At 38.2% G+C, this 15,551-nt stretch overlaps 3 protein-coding genes across 3 annotated transcripts; all 3 read left to right on the top strand.

Moving 5' to 3' along the window:
• The first annotated feature begins 1,370 nt into the window (after positions 1-1,370).
• LOC101478599 (olfactory receptor 8G17-like) lies at positions 1,371-2,297 on the top strand. The gene has a single exon (XM_012920277.3). The coding sequence runs from the start codon at positions 1,371-1,373 to the stop codon at positions 2,295-2,297; it is 927 nt and encodes a 308-aa protein (XP_012775731.3).
• A 1,834-nt stretch (positions 2,298-4,131) lies between these two features.
• Positions 4,132-5,691, top strand: LOC143412870 (olfactory receptor 8I2-like). The gene is given in 2 exon segments (XM_076874615.1): positions 4,132-4,232; positions 4,848-5,691. Coding segments are annotated over 2 exon segments (945 nt in total).
• Positions 5,692-13,758: 8,067 nt separating this feature from the next.
• LOC143412904 (olfactory receptor 10A6-like) lies at positions 13,759-14,682 on the top strand. Its single transcript, XM_076874699.1, has one exon. The coding sequence runs from the start codon at positions 13,759-13,761 to the stop codon at positions 14,680-14,682; it is 924 nt and encodes a 307-aa protein (XP_076730814.1).
• Positions 14,683-15,551: the final 869 nt, after the last annotated feature.

The raw sequence follows: 15,551 nt of genomic DNA, 5'->3' as shown, positions 1-15,551 counted from the left end.
AAAAAGTTATCTTCTACAATACTAAAGACTTGTAATAACTGATGTGTTGATGTAATGATTTTACAGTGTATCTGTCATGATCCAGAGTTTGTGACTCTGTGTTTATGTTTTAGTAGTTATTATTATTCTGGGTTTTGTTTTCATGTTCCTATGTGTTCCCCAGTCTGTGTGAAGTTTGTGTGTTGTGTCATTGCGTGTATGTCTTTCGATCGTGGCTCAAGAGTTAGGAGTTCGCCTTGTAATCGGAAGGTTGCCGGTTCGAGCCCTGGCTTGGACAGTCTCGGTCGTTGTGTCCTTGGGCAAGACACTTCACCTGTTGCCTACTGGTGGTGGTCAGAGGGCCCGGTGGCGCCAGTGTCCGGCAGCCTCGCCTCTGTCAGTGCGCCCCAGGGTGGCTGTGGTTACAATGTAGCTTGCCATCACCAGTGTGTGAATGGGTGGATGACTGGATATGTAAAGCGCTTTGGGGTCCTTAGGGACTAGTAAAAGCGCTATATAAATACAGGCCATTTACCATTTCCTGTTTTATTTTGAAGGTCTGCGTCTTATGTGAGTGTTTTCAGTTTGCCTCCCGAGTCTCGTCACGTTAATCACTCCCAGCTGTGTCCCCCACCTGTGTGTGATCTCCCTGTGTTCTCTGAGTGTTTTTAAGTCTTGTCTTCTGTCTTAGTCGTTGCTGGTTCGTCTATGTTGTTTCCCCTTGGTCTCCCTGTGTCTCTCAGTATGTATTTCCCCGGACCTCCCTGCATCTTCGTTTCTGGTTTGTTTTGTTAGTTTTACCCAGTTTAGGTTTTCCAGTTTCATGTTCACCCACCATTGCTGTTTGTACCCACTCCTGTAAATAAATACTCACCTGCACCAGAGCTGCCGCCTTTTGGGTCCTTTCTACAACTCCACACGTCTGCCACACCGGACGTGACAGTATCTTATTTAAAACAAACAAAAACTCAGGAATATCTGTCAAAAGAAAAGAATGCCACCGTTTGTCCCTCCTCCTCCTCCTCCTCTGTGTTGCAGCTATAAATATTAGCAGAAGCTTATTTTTGTCTTGTTCAACCTGGAGGGAAGCAGCTGAGTTTATTGTTATGAGTTCTTAATATGTAAGAATCTGTGTAATTGAATCCTAAATCTTTTAAAGTATAAAACTACTTGCTGTTTGTTTTTGATTGCTAATGTGGACATTGTACAACAGGTGCAACAGCTGCTGAGAAGGAATGTGCCATAATCAGGTAACGTGTGTGTAAAACAGCATTTGAATGATATCATAGAAACTTTGCTCAGCTATATTGATGTCTGGTATTTCTTTCTAATGAATATAATATATCATTATTACTGATCTATCTTATCCACTGTAACATATTATAGAGAAAATGGGAAACTCAAGTGAGATTGTTTCATTTGTGCTGTCTGCTTATGGAAATATTGGAGAGTTGAAATACCTTTATTTCATAATAATACTCGTCTGGTACCTCTCTATATGTGTGGCAAACACAGTCCTTATTGTGGTCATACGTGTGGACAGAAGGCTGCATGAGCCAATGTATATACTGCTCAGCAACTTATGTGTGAATGAAATAAATGCCAGCACATCACTGTATCCTCTTTTGCTCTCACAGATGTTTTCAGACAGCCATGAGGTGACCGTGCCGTGGTGTTTTCTGCAGATGTGTTTTATGTACATAAGTGCACCTGCTGAGTTTTGGGGTTTAGCAGCCATGGCATATGACAGATATATCTCAATTTGCCATCCATTATGCTATAATGTCATTATGAATACAAAGAGAGTGTTTTTATTGATTCTGCTTGTGTGGATTTTTTCACTTGTTAGTTTTATACTCTCATTTTCTTTCATCTTTGGTTTGAAGTTTTGCAGAAATATTGTTGAAAATGTTTATTGTGACCACCAATTAATGATAAGACTTTCATGTTCAGTTTCAACCCAGAGCTATATATCTGAAATATTCTTTGCCATTGTGAGTATTTTCATCCCATTCACTCTCATTTCAGTCTCTTACTTTAAGATTTTGGCAGTTTGTCGAAAAACATCAATAGAAAACAAGCAGAAAGCCGTGACTACTTGCACTCCTCAGATTTTCTCTGTGTCCAACCTGTTTGTTGGCGGCATTTTTCACTCTATTGACTTTAGGTTTTTAATAGCTCGGGTACCAGACGAGGTCCGTATAATTTTACCTATGTATGTCCTCATTTGTCAACCAATGCTCACCCCGTTCCTGTATGGATTTAATTTGCCAAAGATAAGGCACTCATTTAAAAGGCTACTTTTTAAAAGAAAATAAATCACTTTCTTTAGCAAGAGACTGTTTTAGAGAACCTCTACTCTGTGGGAGAGTGATATTTAGCAATGATCTCATAGACATATTTTATACATTTATTGATACATACAGCAAAAGCTCTTTACAGACTCAAATTTCCTCTTAACTCCTTTGGTGAAATGTTAATGGCACTATTCTTGCAAACAAAACATTTATGGGTATGCAAACAATGGGTTTGTTAAAATGAGAATTTATTTTGAAAATTTAGAAAAGGTAATCATGTAAAGGACTTCTGTTTACCAGAAAATACATCTCCTTGTTCAATATCTTTCCTGTGTGGTAGAATAACATTCAGCAATTATCTTATTGTTTGTGGACATGGCATGAAGAAAATAAAGCCTGCTGACTTCATATATTTGCATTAACATGATCTATTGTTTCATTTAGATTTTTTTTTTTAAATCAACTTTTAACATGTAATATCCTCTTTTCTAGTGAGATTATCTATTTTTTCAGTGAAAGCAAATGTTATTATTCTTGCAAACAAAATATTATATTAAACACATATGAGTATAAATAGATGTTTTAAAATATTGTCCTCTATGGAATTCCGATGTCATTGCTGTATATCATGGTGGTGTGGATCAGTGAATCGATGTCTCGTTCACTTTTGGCACACAGCTTGATGTCATCCACTTGATGTCAACTCTGCTTCCTTGTCCCAACTCTGGTTAGCTGCTGACAGTCATTGTTTGGACATCACTCAGGTAGCCAGCAATTTAAGGAGAACATACAACTAAACATGTTGCTCCTGCTCCGATTGGGGGGGCAGAAAATGCTGGAATCCAACATTGTTTTGCAAAGTTACACATCGATTCAATATTAATTTAGGTGATATCCAACTGCTGTAACCAGGTGTCATTACTACTGTAGTGAATTATAATTTTACGTTGGCTACACTACCTTCATCTGCACTGTCTGGCTAGCTATGGGTTTTCGAGAGTGTGAAGCCCGTGATCCTGGCCTGAGGGGCCGCAAACAGGCTATGTTTATTACAAATATTGTTAATACTAAAGGAGGCTGAGGAGTAACAAAACATCTGAGACAAATGAGCAGAAAGGTGCAGGAGGGACAGGTGAGGAGGCCATACTGCTAGCAAGTTGGCTACAAACTATGCTAAGCTAGCAAATCCCTAAAGCCACAGTAAATGAATACTGTGAAAATAACAGAGCATGTGCTTTCGATGAAGCACGTAATATTACACCATGAAATTACAGGCTATCTATTAGTTTTTAATTAAATTGGCTACACAAAAAACACCATTGTGTATTGTAACAGGAACAGGAAGTGATACTCTATGACAGAGAGCCAACAAACTTGACAGCACCGCCCAAAAGTCCAAGGTTTGCCCAAAGGTTGCATCATGCGCAGAGCAAAGTGACGTCAGAAGAGCAGCAGCCCTTGATGTTTTCAAAGGAAATAATGACCTCTCTAACCATGACTATCGAATTCAGCCCCACCCACTTCATTTCTTCTCCTGTGTGCCGCAGATATAAATGTTAACAGAGGCTTTTAGCTGGGAGGGAAGCAGCAGTATAATGTTATGTGTTATTGAAAGCTGATGAATCTATACATTTAAGTTTTAAACTGTTTGGTGTTTTTGATTTTTAATGTGCACATTTCAACACAGGTGGAACAGCTGCTGAAAAGGAATATGTCATGATGTGGTAACATGTATTTGTAAAACAGACCCTAAAGCAAAGATCATAAAATTTGCTCAGGTACTCTTTTTTTCATTTCTAAAAGGATCATACATAAGATTACAGATCTATCTTGCTTAATATATGATATGCAGAAAATGGAAAACTCCAGTGAGATTGTGTCATTTGTGTTGTCTGCTTATGGAAATGTTGGGGAGTTAAAATACCTGTATTTTGTAATAATATTGTTTTGGTACCTGTCATGGTCCTGGGCCATGTGGGCCCAGTATTCTTAGTTCCTTGTATTTTTGTATTTCGTTCCTTATTTAGGCCATGTTTTCTGAGTTGCCCTGTTGTGTTGTTCCCTAAGTGTTTTCCCTTCATGGCTTTTACCCCCTGTGTGCCCCTCTGTGTATTTATGAGCCCTCGTCTCCCTTTGTGGTTGTTTCATGTTTCCCCAGCCCGTTATGTCTGTGTTTTCCCCGTGCTCTCTCTCCTCCTGTCTGAACCTCTGTGCCTGTACATGTCATGTTCAGTTCACCCCGCCCTGTCTCGTTATGATTATCAGTGTCACCTGTGTTCCCCGTGTGTGCCCACTTTCCTCTGTGTATTTCTGTCTGAGTCTCCCTCTGTTCGGCGTCGCGTTCGGCGTCGCGTTCTCCCTCATGTTGCGTTCTCCCTCATGTCGCGTTCTCCCTCATGTTGTGTGTAATTCTCCCCGTGGTTCGGTTCCTTGTACAGCTCATGCTTTAGTTTTCCCAGTTTTAGGTTATTTTGTATTACTTCTCGTGGCCAGCAATAAAGCTGTGTTTTTTGAGTTTATCCCCGTGTCTGTGAGTCTGCATCTTGGGTCCTTCTCCTGCCTGCCACACAGCAAATCATGACAGTACCTTTCTATATGTGTGGCCAACACAGTCCTTATTTTGGTCATACATGTGGACAGACAGCTACATGAGCCAATGTATATACTGCTTTGTAATTTATGTGTGAATGAGATAAACATCAGCACATCACTGTATCCTCTTTTGCTCTCACAGATGTTTTCAGACAGGCATGAAGTGACCGTGCCGTGGTGTTTTCTGCAGATGTGTTTTATGTACACAAGTGCACCTGCTGAGTTTTGTAGTTTAGCAGCCATGTCTTATGACAGATATATCTCAATCTGTCATCCATTACGCTATAATGTCATTATGAACACAGAGAGAGTGTTTTTCATGATTCTGCTTGTGTGGATATATTCATTCCTGAGTGTAATACTATCATTCTCATTCGTCTTCAGTTTGAAGTTTTGTGGAAATAATATTGAAAATGTGTATTGTGACCACCAATTACTAATTCGACTTTCATGTTCACTTTCATTCCACAGCTTTATATCTGACATATTCTTTGTCTTTGTGAGTATTTTCATACCATTCAATCTTATTTCAGTCTCTTATGTGAAGATTTTGGCAATTTGTCGAAAAACATCCAGAGAAAACAAGCAGAAAGCCGTGACTACTTGCACCCCTCAGCTCGTCTCAGTGTCAAACCTGTTTGTCGGATGCATCTTTCAGTCTATTGATTCCAGCGTTATTGTTGCTCAGTTACCACATGAAGTCAATATCATTTTATCTATATATCTTTTCATTTGTCAGCCGATGCTGACCCCGTTTTTGTATGGATTTAATTTGCCAAAGATAAGGCAATCATGTAAAAGGTTTGTTTTTAAAAAGAAATAAATCACTTTGTTCACCAAAAAGGCTCTTTTAGAGCAGTGGTCCCCAACCCCCGGGCCACGGACCAGTACCGGTCCATGAGTCATTTGGTACTGGGCCGCGAGAGTTGAGGCTCAGGTGTGAAATGTATGGTTTTCAGGGTTTTTATCGGTTTTCAGCGTTATTTTGTTATCGTTTTTATCGTTAACTCGGTTTTCCTGCGTCTTTTCACGTGTGTTATGAATAAATCTTCTTTTTTTTCGGTACCGGTACTAGTTTTATTTTGTTGTATTTATCCGCGACACCTTAAAGGCCGGTCCGTGGCGCAAAAAAGGTTGGAGACCGCTGTTTTAGAGCATCTCTGCTCTGTGGGAAAGTAATATTCACCAATCATCTGAAAGATTTAAAATGTAAAGAAAATAAAATCTGCTCACATCATATCATGTCATTTACGCAGTTTATATTGTAATTATTGCATTTTTAAAATTTGTTTTGCAGTAGCAGCATTTCAACATCTATTTTCTTTGTTACTCCTACACTCTAAAAAGTAATTCAGAGGCTTAGTAAATATCACTATAAATATAAGTTAGATGAGCCTGATAAAATCTATGAATATCCTTTTAGTAATTATTTGAGTTTGATAAGTTGAAATAAATGTCTAAAATGTTAACGTATGTGTTTGTGTTAAATTAAGGTATTCATTTACATTTATCTCAGACAAAAAAATTCAGTATGCAGTTCACAGAATACCTTCTTTGCATGAACTTAATATTTTTGTTTAAAATTGAATCAAAATATTTGACAAATAGGTATCTATACTCATCAGTATCCTGTACTAAAATCATTAATTATTCAAATCAATATTATTTATTGTCAGCAACTACAACTGAAAAGTTTAAGTAAAACACAATAATATAGAGTAATTGAGTACCATGAGCCTTTTACATTGTTCTGTTCATTTTGTTTTTTAAATACTCTGAGCTTTTGTGTTTGCTGTCCTGGTTTGCCATTTATCCTTCAAGTATGTAAGGCTTTGAGCTAAAAGGAGAAAGGCTCTTGTCTTTTTAGTGCTTGTTTATTTCGAGTTATTGCCATGTTTATGAAAATTAAACTTTCATTTGGAAAAATGTTTAACATGTGGTAATTTTCATACATGTATTACGAAACACACAACTACATATTAGTTTGTTTGGTTTTTAGACTACCAGTGGCTCAAAACAGTCTCGGTCACCTACTGCCTACTGGTGGTGGTCAGAGGGCCTGGTGGCGCCAGTGTTCGGCAGCCTCTGTCAGTGCGCCCCAGGGTGGCTGTGGCTGCAATGTAGCTTGCCATCACCAGTGTGTGAATGACTGAATGATTCACACACACATTCAGGATGACTGAAAGTAGTGTAAAGCGCTTTTCAGTCCATAGGGACTAAGCAAAGGGCTATACAAATACAGGCCATTTACCATATTTAATATTAAGTGCAATTTTGATTACATTCAGTTTACAATATTAAGTAAATGGAACAAAATTTTGAATTAACCGACCATCTATATTTCAGTTACATTGACCAAGAATGTCAGTGTTCTTTACTCAATTTTTTCATGTTTGTGTAACAACTACAATTACTCATTTCAACTTAATATGTTTAAGCTTTAGTTATTCAATTGATCAAGTATATTGAACAGATTTTTAAGTGTAAAAGTGTTGCCTCAAAAATTTTAAGTAAATGTCAGTTTTAGTTTTTAGGGTGTAGGATGATCAGCTTTCAGCAGAATGCTAAGAGTATTATTCTGCACTGACAAAACAATGCATGACACTAAAGGTATTGATGGATTAATGGATTGTATAAATCAACCCAGTGCGCTCATTTCACAGCTTAACCCTCTATTCCATTACCAAGAGGCAGTAAACCATATTTCTGGTTATCATACTGTCCTTAAAGTTATATATTTTTTAAGAGATTTTAATACATGGTTATATGAAAATAATTAGAAATAATTTAAATATGAGGATACATAAATGAATTTATGAAGATGTATATGCATTTTTGAAAACAGCTATCTATGCATCTACCTACCTGTCTTTCCACACACACACACACACACACACACACACACACACACACACACACACACACACACACACACAATTCCAAATCTTTGGATTCATGTGGTCCAATCACTTCCATGGCCGCAGGTGTATAAAATCAAGCACATAGGCATGCAGTCTGCTTCTAGAAACATTTGTGAAAGAATGGGTCACTCTTGGGAGCTGAATTCCAGCATAGTACCTTGATAGGATGTGCAAAAGGTCCAGTTGTGACATTTTGTCGCTACTAAATATTCTAAAATTAGCTGTTAATGATATCATAACAAAGCAGAAACAGTTGGAACCCAATATAGTAAGAATGGGATGTCACTCAAGTTCATATATGTGTGAAGGCAGACAAGCAAATATTTTTGGAAACATTGTGGATATAGATATACTATATAGGTAGACCGCAGGGTGTGGTCCAACTCTAGGAGGAATTACACTTGGCATCACTGAAAAGGTCTTTGCCAGAATACTGGTGATAAGAGGCTGTCTGTTAGTTTAACCTTATATTCAGGACAAACAATGTCAGTTTCTTTCTGGTCCTAAAATACTGTTTTCCTCTCAATGATAAAATACTGTTTTCCTCTCAATGATATTTGATCAGTGTAGTTTGGAGTTGGCATAGCCAACATTTTTTTGCTGAATTTTTGTGGCATTTGAATAACTCCCTCTGGGGATCTTCTGGGCTCTGTAGGATGTTGGACTTCATCTTGGGTGAACTCGTCACTGATTTTTTTTTTTTTTTTTTTCAGAACTTTAAACAGTATTTCTAGTGCCAGTCAAATGGTAGAAGGCTTCCACTTTGGTGGTCTCAGGATTTCATCTCTTCTTATTGCAGATGATGATGTTGTTTTTGTTGACTTCCAGCTCCAGTGTTAGTGGTACTCTGCCCAGCATAAACTGGAAGGAATGCATGAGAGCCTCTTAGGCTGTGGTTCACAGGTGGGAATAGGTGACGTACCTGGTCTCCGTTATGTATGAGACGCTATCCCAAGTGAATGAGTTTACCTGTCTTGGGGTTTTGTTCATGGTGGTGCAGCGGGTTCAGAGGCAGTGCCACGGGAGGCTGGCCAGTGGAGCTGGAGATTATTATCAGGTCATATCTGTGCGATTTGAGCAGCACGCTGGGATCTAGAGGGGAAGAGTAGCTGAGAGAGAACAGTAGTGTGTAACAAAACACAAACAAAAACGCTGAGTGTGCCAATTGGTAACAGCCTGTAAAGGCAACAGTGAGAATGAAGAACTGTCCACTAAAACACTCGGCTTGGCAATAAAGCACAAGCGTGTGTTACAGCCCCCTTCTTAAAATCAACAGTCATCACCTTGATCTCACTGGTGTTTATATTCAAATGTGTGCCACACCACTTTCAAAAATCATGCCTTTCAGGTCCATGATTCTGTTTATCATCCGGAAGCAGACTTAGGACAAATGTATCATGTCCAGCATTTAAATTTATTTATGTATTTGTTTCTACAATCATTAGAAACAAATGCAAATGCACAGAGCAGATGGGGCTCACAGTAAATGAAAGGCAGTGGAGGAAAAAAAAAAAACGCAGCCCTGAGGAAAGCGAGCTGGGCCTATACAGCCCATATTATGCTCTGACAAACTCACATTTTCAGTTCAGTTTTTCTATTTACTTATTTTTATATCTTTATTTATATAGCACAAAATCACCACTACAGCCACCTCAAAGGGGCACTATATTGTAAGACAAAGACAATAATACAAAGAAAACCCAACAACAATGGTGATAAGGGTGGAAAAACTCCCTTTTAACAGAAAGAAACCTCTGGCAGAACCAGGCTCAAGAAAGGGTAGCCATCTGCCATGACCAGTTGGAAGTGAGTAAAGGGAGACAGAACAAAAGACACACAATGGAAGAGCACCAAAGATGAATAATAATTAATGATTAAGTGGTGTATAAACAGAGAGTAAAAAAAAAGCCCAGTGTGTCATGGGAAGCCCCCAGGAGACTAGCTCTATTGCAGTGAGAGGTTTCAAGGTAAACTGATTCAGCCCTTTATTTAAGCCTTATCAAAAAGGACAGATTTAAGCCTAATCATAAAAGAAGAGAGGGTGTCTGGCAGGAGCCTGTGGAAACAGAGGCAGCTTACGGGGACGGCTGTCCATAGAGGTCGCGATCGGAACCATGGGAGCTTTGCAACAAAGGGAGAAGCAATTACTGACAGGTAAAGGAGCAGGTGAGTAGGTGCTGTTGGCTTACATGCAGGACAGACTGGGAAGCTTCAGGGAGGGTTTCTGTGGGAGAAACAATTCTCTGAGTTGCCAAGAGTGTCTTGGAGGACAGGCAGGCAAAGCGACAGGTTGACGATTTCCCTAGTGAGCAGATTACCGAGGTGGAACAAGGAAGCCAGCGCTGGAGAGCATACAACAGGTGGTGAGTCCAAGTAAAGTAAGGGATTACTATTGCAAAAATGGTAATTAGATTACTTTCCCGTAGGAACGCTGCCTCACTGCGATACTAAAACCGTGATTTTTTTTGCGAGAATGTCTCATGACAGTGACGTAAGCGAGTGCGACGTTCGTGACAACAGCTGTGTGCAGATCAACAATGGCTAATATGTCTGTGAAGGTTCTCAGTCATCCAGGTCATTGTAGTCAAAGGAGCTTGCAAAGAAAAGCGTCTGGACTTCTTTAAGTTACTTGAAGACGTTTCACCTCTCATCCGAGAAGCTTCTTCAGTTCTAAGGTCAAATGGTGGAGAGTCCCAGATATAAACCTAGTGGGAGTATCCCCCCACAGAGGGACAAAAGGACCCCCTGATGATCCTCTAATCGCCTGAGACAAGGTGTGAAACTAGGTGTGGGTCCCAATCAGCCAGAGTTTCGGGTGAGTTCATTGTGAAACCTGGCCCCACCTTATCATGCGAATTCCTGAGATCAGATATCCCAGGATGTGAGTGGGCGTTAAGGCGTCTGGGAAGGGATCTCAAAACTGGATTATAGATGGCAGAGAGTTGGTGTCGTAAACCCCCGCCTCTGTTCAAAGATGGTCGCTCACAGTGGACATAGATGGCTTCTTTCACTCCTCTTTCAAACCATCTGTCCTCTCTGTCCAAAATGTGAACATTGGCATCCTCGAAAGAGTGTCCTTTATCCTTAAGCTGCAGATGGACAGCTGAGTCTTGTCCTGTGGAGATGGTTCTTCTGTGTTGTGCCATGCGCTTGTGAAGTGGCTGTTTGGTCTCTCCAATGTAGAGGTCTGGGCACTCCTCGCTGCACTGTACAGCATACACCACATTGTTAAGTCTGTGTTTTGGCGTTTTGTCTTTCGGATGAACCAGTTTTTGTCTGAGCGTGTTAACACGCTCAGACAAAAACTGGCAGGAGCCTGTTTTTGTCCGAGAAGCTTCTCATCCGAGAAGCTTCTCATCCGAGAAGTTTCACCGAGAAGCTTCTCGGTGAAACGTCTTGAAGTAACTTAAAGAAGTCCAGACGCTTTTCTTTCCAAGCTCCTTTGACAATGGCTAATATATCGAGTGCAGAAGAGAGAGTATGAGCGTGGGAAGAAAACTTCTTTTTACAGCGGAAAAAAATCCCTAAACTTCCAAGCAGGCTCCGAGTGCGCTACGACGTAATGTGAAATTCACAGAGAAACTCGCGGATTCTTCAACTGACCGCTGCGGCACACCTGCACCAGGGCAAACCTCTGCCTACCCCACTCCTGCTTTACAGGTGAAAATAGAGCAACAGGACCGCTAGTCTTTGATTTTATTTATTTTCTGCTGTGTTTTACTTGCATCTATTTGAAAGAGTGAGTGTAAACACAAAAAAATATTTTATTTTATGTGCTGGAATGTGCAGAAAATAGGTTTAAATGTTAAACAAATTTCTTCCAGTCAGAGAATGTTGCATATAATTAAATATTTGCTTGATGCACAAAGTTAAAAGATTAAAATTAATAAAACAAGTTTTTAAAAGAGAATTTTCCATTTGATTACATTTTGTATGATGGATTATGCAGAAAAAGTAGAATTGGGCTGAAAGATCTATCGCTTTATCACCTATTCAGGTTGTAAATTGTGTTTTTAAAAACTAACTAAGTAACTAAGTAATTAATTACTTTTGAAAATAAGTAATCAGTAAAGTAACAGGATTATTTTTTGGGGGAAGTAATCAGTAATTAGTTACTGATTACTTTTTTCAAGTAACTTGACCAACACTGGTGGAGACCTGTACAGTTAAACACAAATAAAGGGCGAGGGAAGAGTGGAGCGTAGATGAGGCCTAGTTACCACAGTAGGTGGAAGAATGAACTGGCAATGAGTAGCAGGCAGCACTGGCTTATATAGTCCTCCTGTAACTGACAGCAGATGGGGCTCAGGTGCCATGCAGGCAGCTCCACCCAGGAGAATACCCAGTAAAACAATCCTTTTTTGTTTTTTAAGGCCATTAAGAGTTTGGGTTTGTTTTTTTTCTTTTGCTTTTAATCAAACATTTTCAATATCATTATTGATTTTACTGATTCTTTTCTCAGTAGTTTACCCATGACTGCAACGGTCATGTGTAGCCATGAGAACTCAAAAGCAGAATGCCCCCAGAAAGAAATCACGAATTAGATCAAATATAAATTCCAAAGTAAAAACAAACAAATCCTTTACAGGAATCCAGGCAAAATTAGGAATACATTGAGAAGGTAGACAGACAGTATGACATAATTTAATTGGAAGTGTATAACTAATCCATTAAATGGACTATGTGTATAAATAGTTCATTATATTGACTATTTATACACATAGGGTTCAAGAAAGTGAAGACAGCCAGAGGAATGAGACACGGGTGAAAACAATCAAACCAATCACAGGGGAGTAAGTAAAACTAAATTTTTTTTTTTTTTTTTTTGCAAGGAGCCATCCTAATGACAAATACAATACCCCTCAGCTGCTCCCACGAACAATGACAAAACTGTTGAATTTTTTTTTTTCTGCATCCATTTTTACATAAGACAAATTGAACAATATGCCGTTTTCTTTTTGAAGAACATAAAACAATATCAAACATACACTCCCACCTCATAATTATAGGAGTACCAGTGGGTGTACAAAAAGAAAAAAGAATGGGTCTAAAAAAAACTGTTGAAACTGATCCTGCCAAAAATGAATTCTTCATAAAATCAATCTGAAATTCAAATTACTACGTTTAATGTTTTATTACTATGTTTGATATTTTACCCAAATAGATTTAAATTCAGTTCTGAAACCTTTAACAAACGTTTTGTGGGGAAATTTGAATTTCACAAAGGTTATCTTACTCTACAGTTCTGAAAAGTTGTGGTACCTGATGAAATGTGTATCTTGATTTTTATTATTTTTTGATGCAGAATTCTTAAACAAAACTGTCAGAAATGTTTGTCAAAGAAAATAATTTCATTAACTCTAACCTAATCCTCAAGTTCAGCCCCACCCCACTTCATTTCTCCTCCTTTTTGCAGCAGCTATAAGTATTAACACATGCTTTTGTATCATTTAGCTTGGAGGGAAGCAGTTGAGTATAATGTTATGTGTTTACATCTGATGAAAAATTAGGTTTTAAAGTTGTATAAAACTGGTTGCTGTTTGTTCTTTGATCACTAATGTGCTCATTTATTAATAGGTGACTGAGACAAAAATATGTGATAATGAGGTAACATCCATCTGTAAAACAGTTTTTAAAGAATAGAATTAAAGGAAACCTGAAATACTCTACAAGGATCATTCTTAACATTATTACTGAACTATAATTTTTACCATGGGATATTGTAAAATTGTTTGTTAATTGCTGATGTGCACATTCTATTAGAAGTGACACACATTCTAAGAAGACATGTGTCATAATGATGTAACAATTATTTGTAATACGGTATTTAAACAGTATAACAGAGAATTTGCTCAGCTGGTTTTCGTTCTTATATATTAAAAGACTATTGATAAAAATATTATCAATAAAGGATCATCCATAACATTATTATTAAATTGTCTTGTTCACTGTGGGATATTGTGTAGAAAATGGAAAACTCCAGTGAGATAGTGTCATTTGTGCTGGCTGCTTATGAAAATGTTGGGGAGTTAAAGTACCTGTACTTTGTAATAATATTGTTCTGGTACCTCTCTATATGTGTAGCCAACACAGTCCTTATTGTGGTCATACGTGTAGACAAAAGGCTCCATGAACCAATGTATATACTGCTTTGTAACTTATGTGTGAACGAGATAAACGTCAGCACATCGCTGTATCCTCTTTTGCTCTTACAGATGTTTTCAGACAGCCATGAAGTGACATTGCCGTGGTGTTTTCTGCACATGTCTTCCATGTACATAAGTGGGCCTGCTGAGTTTTGCAGTTTAGCAGCCATGGCCTATGACAGATATATCTCAATCTGTCATCCATTACGCTATAATGTCATTATGAACACAGAGAGAGTGTTTTTCATGATTCTCTTCGTGTGGATATATTCATTCCTTAGTGTAATACTATCATTCTCATTTATCTTCAATTTGAAGTTTTGTGGAACTATTATTGAAAATGTGTATTGTAACCACAGATTAATACTTAGACTTTCATGTTTCGTTTCAGTCCATAGCTTTTTATCTGATATATTCTTTCTCTTTGTGAGCATTTTCATACCATTCACTCTCATTTCAATGTCTTATGTGAAGATTTTGGCAGTTTGTCGAAAAACATCTACAGAAAACAAGCAGAAAGCCGTGACTACTTGCGTCCCTCAGATCGTCTCTGTGTCAAACCTGTTTGTTGGCTCAGTTTTTCAGTCTATTGATTCCAGCGTTATAGTTGCTCGTGTACAAATCCGTATAATTTTATCTATTTATCTTTTCATCTGTCAACCAATGCTGACTCCATTTCTCTATGGATTTAATTTGCCTAAGATAAGGCAATCATGTAAAAAGCTTTTGTTTAAGAAAAAACAATAGCTTTGTTCACCAAGAGACTTTTCTAGGGAATCGCTGCTCTGTGGGAGAGTAACTATCCACAATCATCTTATAGTCTGTAAACATAAAGAAAAGAAAATCTGTTGATGTCATATATTTCTATTTACAGTAGGCCTTTGTCATTTGGTGCATCTCATGTTTCCACACTTTACTGGGCTGAGTGTTATGCTTGCAAGCAAAATACTGTATTAAATGCATGGGTGTTAATACAATGATTTTTTCCTCATTTCAATTTATTTGTAATAAATTTATTTAGACCAATTTCCCAGTTTAACCCTCTACGCCCTTGACAAGTAAGGTAAGAAGCATTTTTCCATTGCAAAGCTTGGAGGTTTTCATTTCACAATAGCTTTTGATCCTCTTTACAAATAATCTCTAAGTTTACGAATGTTGAAAAAAATTTATAAGGTTAAAAGCTTGATATAGACATAACAATATGTAAGCAGTATCCCCATAAGGCACACAACAACTTTAACACGAACACTGCGCTTGTGTGTCGGGCGTGGGTTGTGGATTTGGGATCTAATCACATCAGCTCAACAGTGACACAAAAATATGTCAAAATGATGTTAAAATGACCTGGTCAGCAACAAAAGCGAAGCCACAGTTACACAAAGGCATAAGATGTATGTCCGCAAGTATTAACTAAACATTTCTATATGCTACAACATGGACATAATGGTAAATGTGCTTATGTGAAATTGGCCTTTCAGTCACTTTACCACTGTAGTTTGTTAACTAGAAAATTAGTCTATGCTTGTTAGCTAACGAGCGCTCTTGCCTTTAGCAACCTCAATCAGAGGCTAATATTAATATTTTTCAGCATTAGTCAAAAAGGTCTGAGGTTAAAA

This window comes from Maylandia zebra, linkage group LG16 (genome assembly GCF_041146795.1).
Source record: "Maylandia zebra isolate NMK-2024a linkage group LG16, Mzebra_GT3a, whole genome shotgun sequence".
Classification (NCBI taxonomy): domain Eukaryota; kingdom Metazoa; phylum Chordata; class Actinopteri; order Cichliformes; family Cichlidae; genus Maylandia; species Maylandia zebra.
This window is presented reverse-complemented; position numbering and strand designations above follow the sequence as displayed.

What these genes read in the sequence shown, in the direction of transcription:
- LOC143412904 (XM_076874699.1), top strand. Translation starts at nt 13,759, where the DNA reads ATGGAAAACTCCAGTGAGATAGTGTCATTTGTGCTGGCTGCTTATGAA.
- LOC101478599 (XM_012920277.3), top strand. Translation starts at nt 1,371, where the DNA reads ATGGGAAACTCAAGTGAGATTGTTTCATTTGTGCTGTCTGCTTATGGA.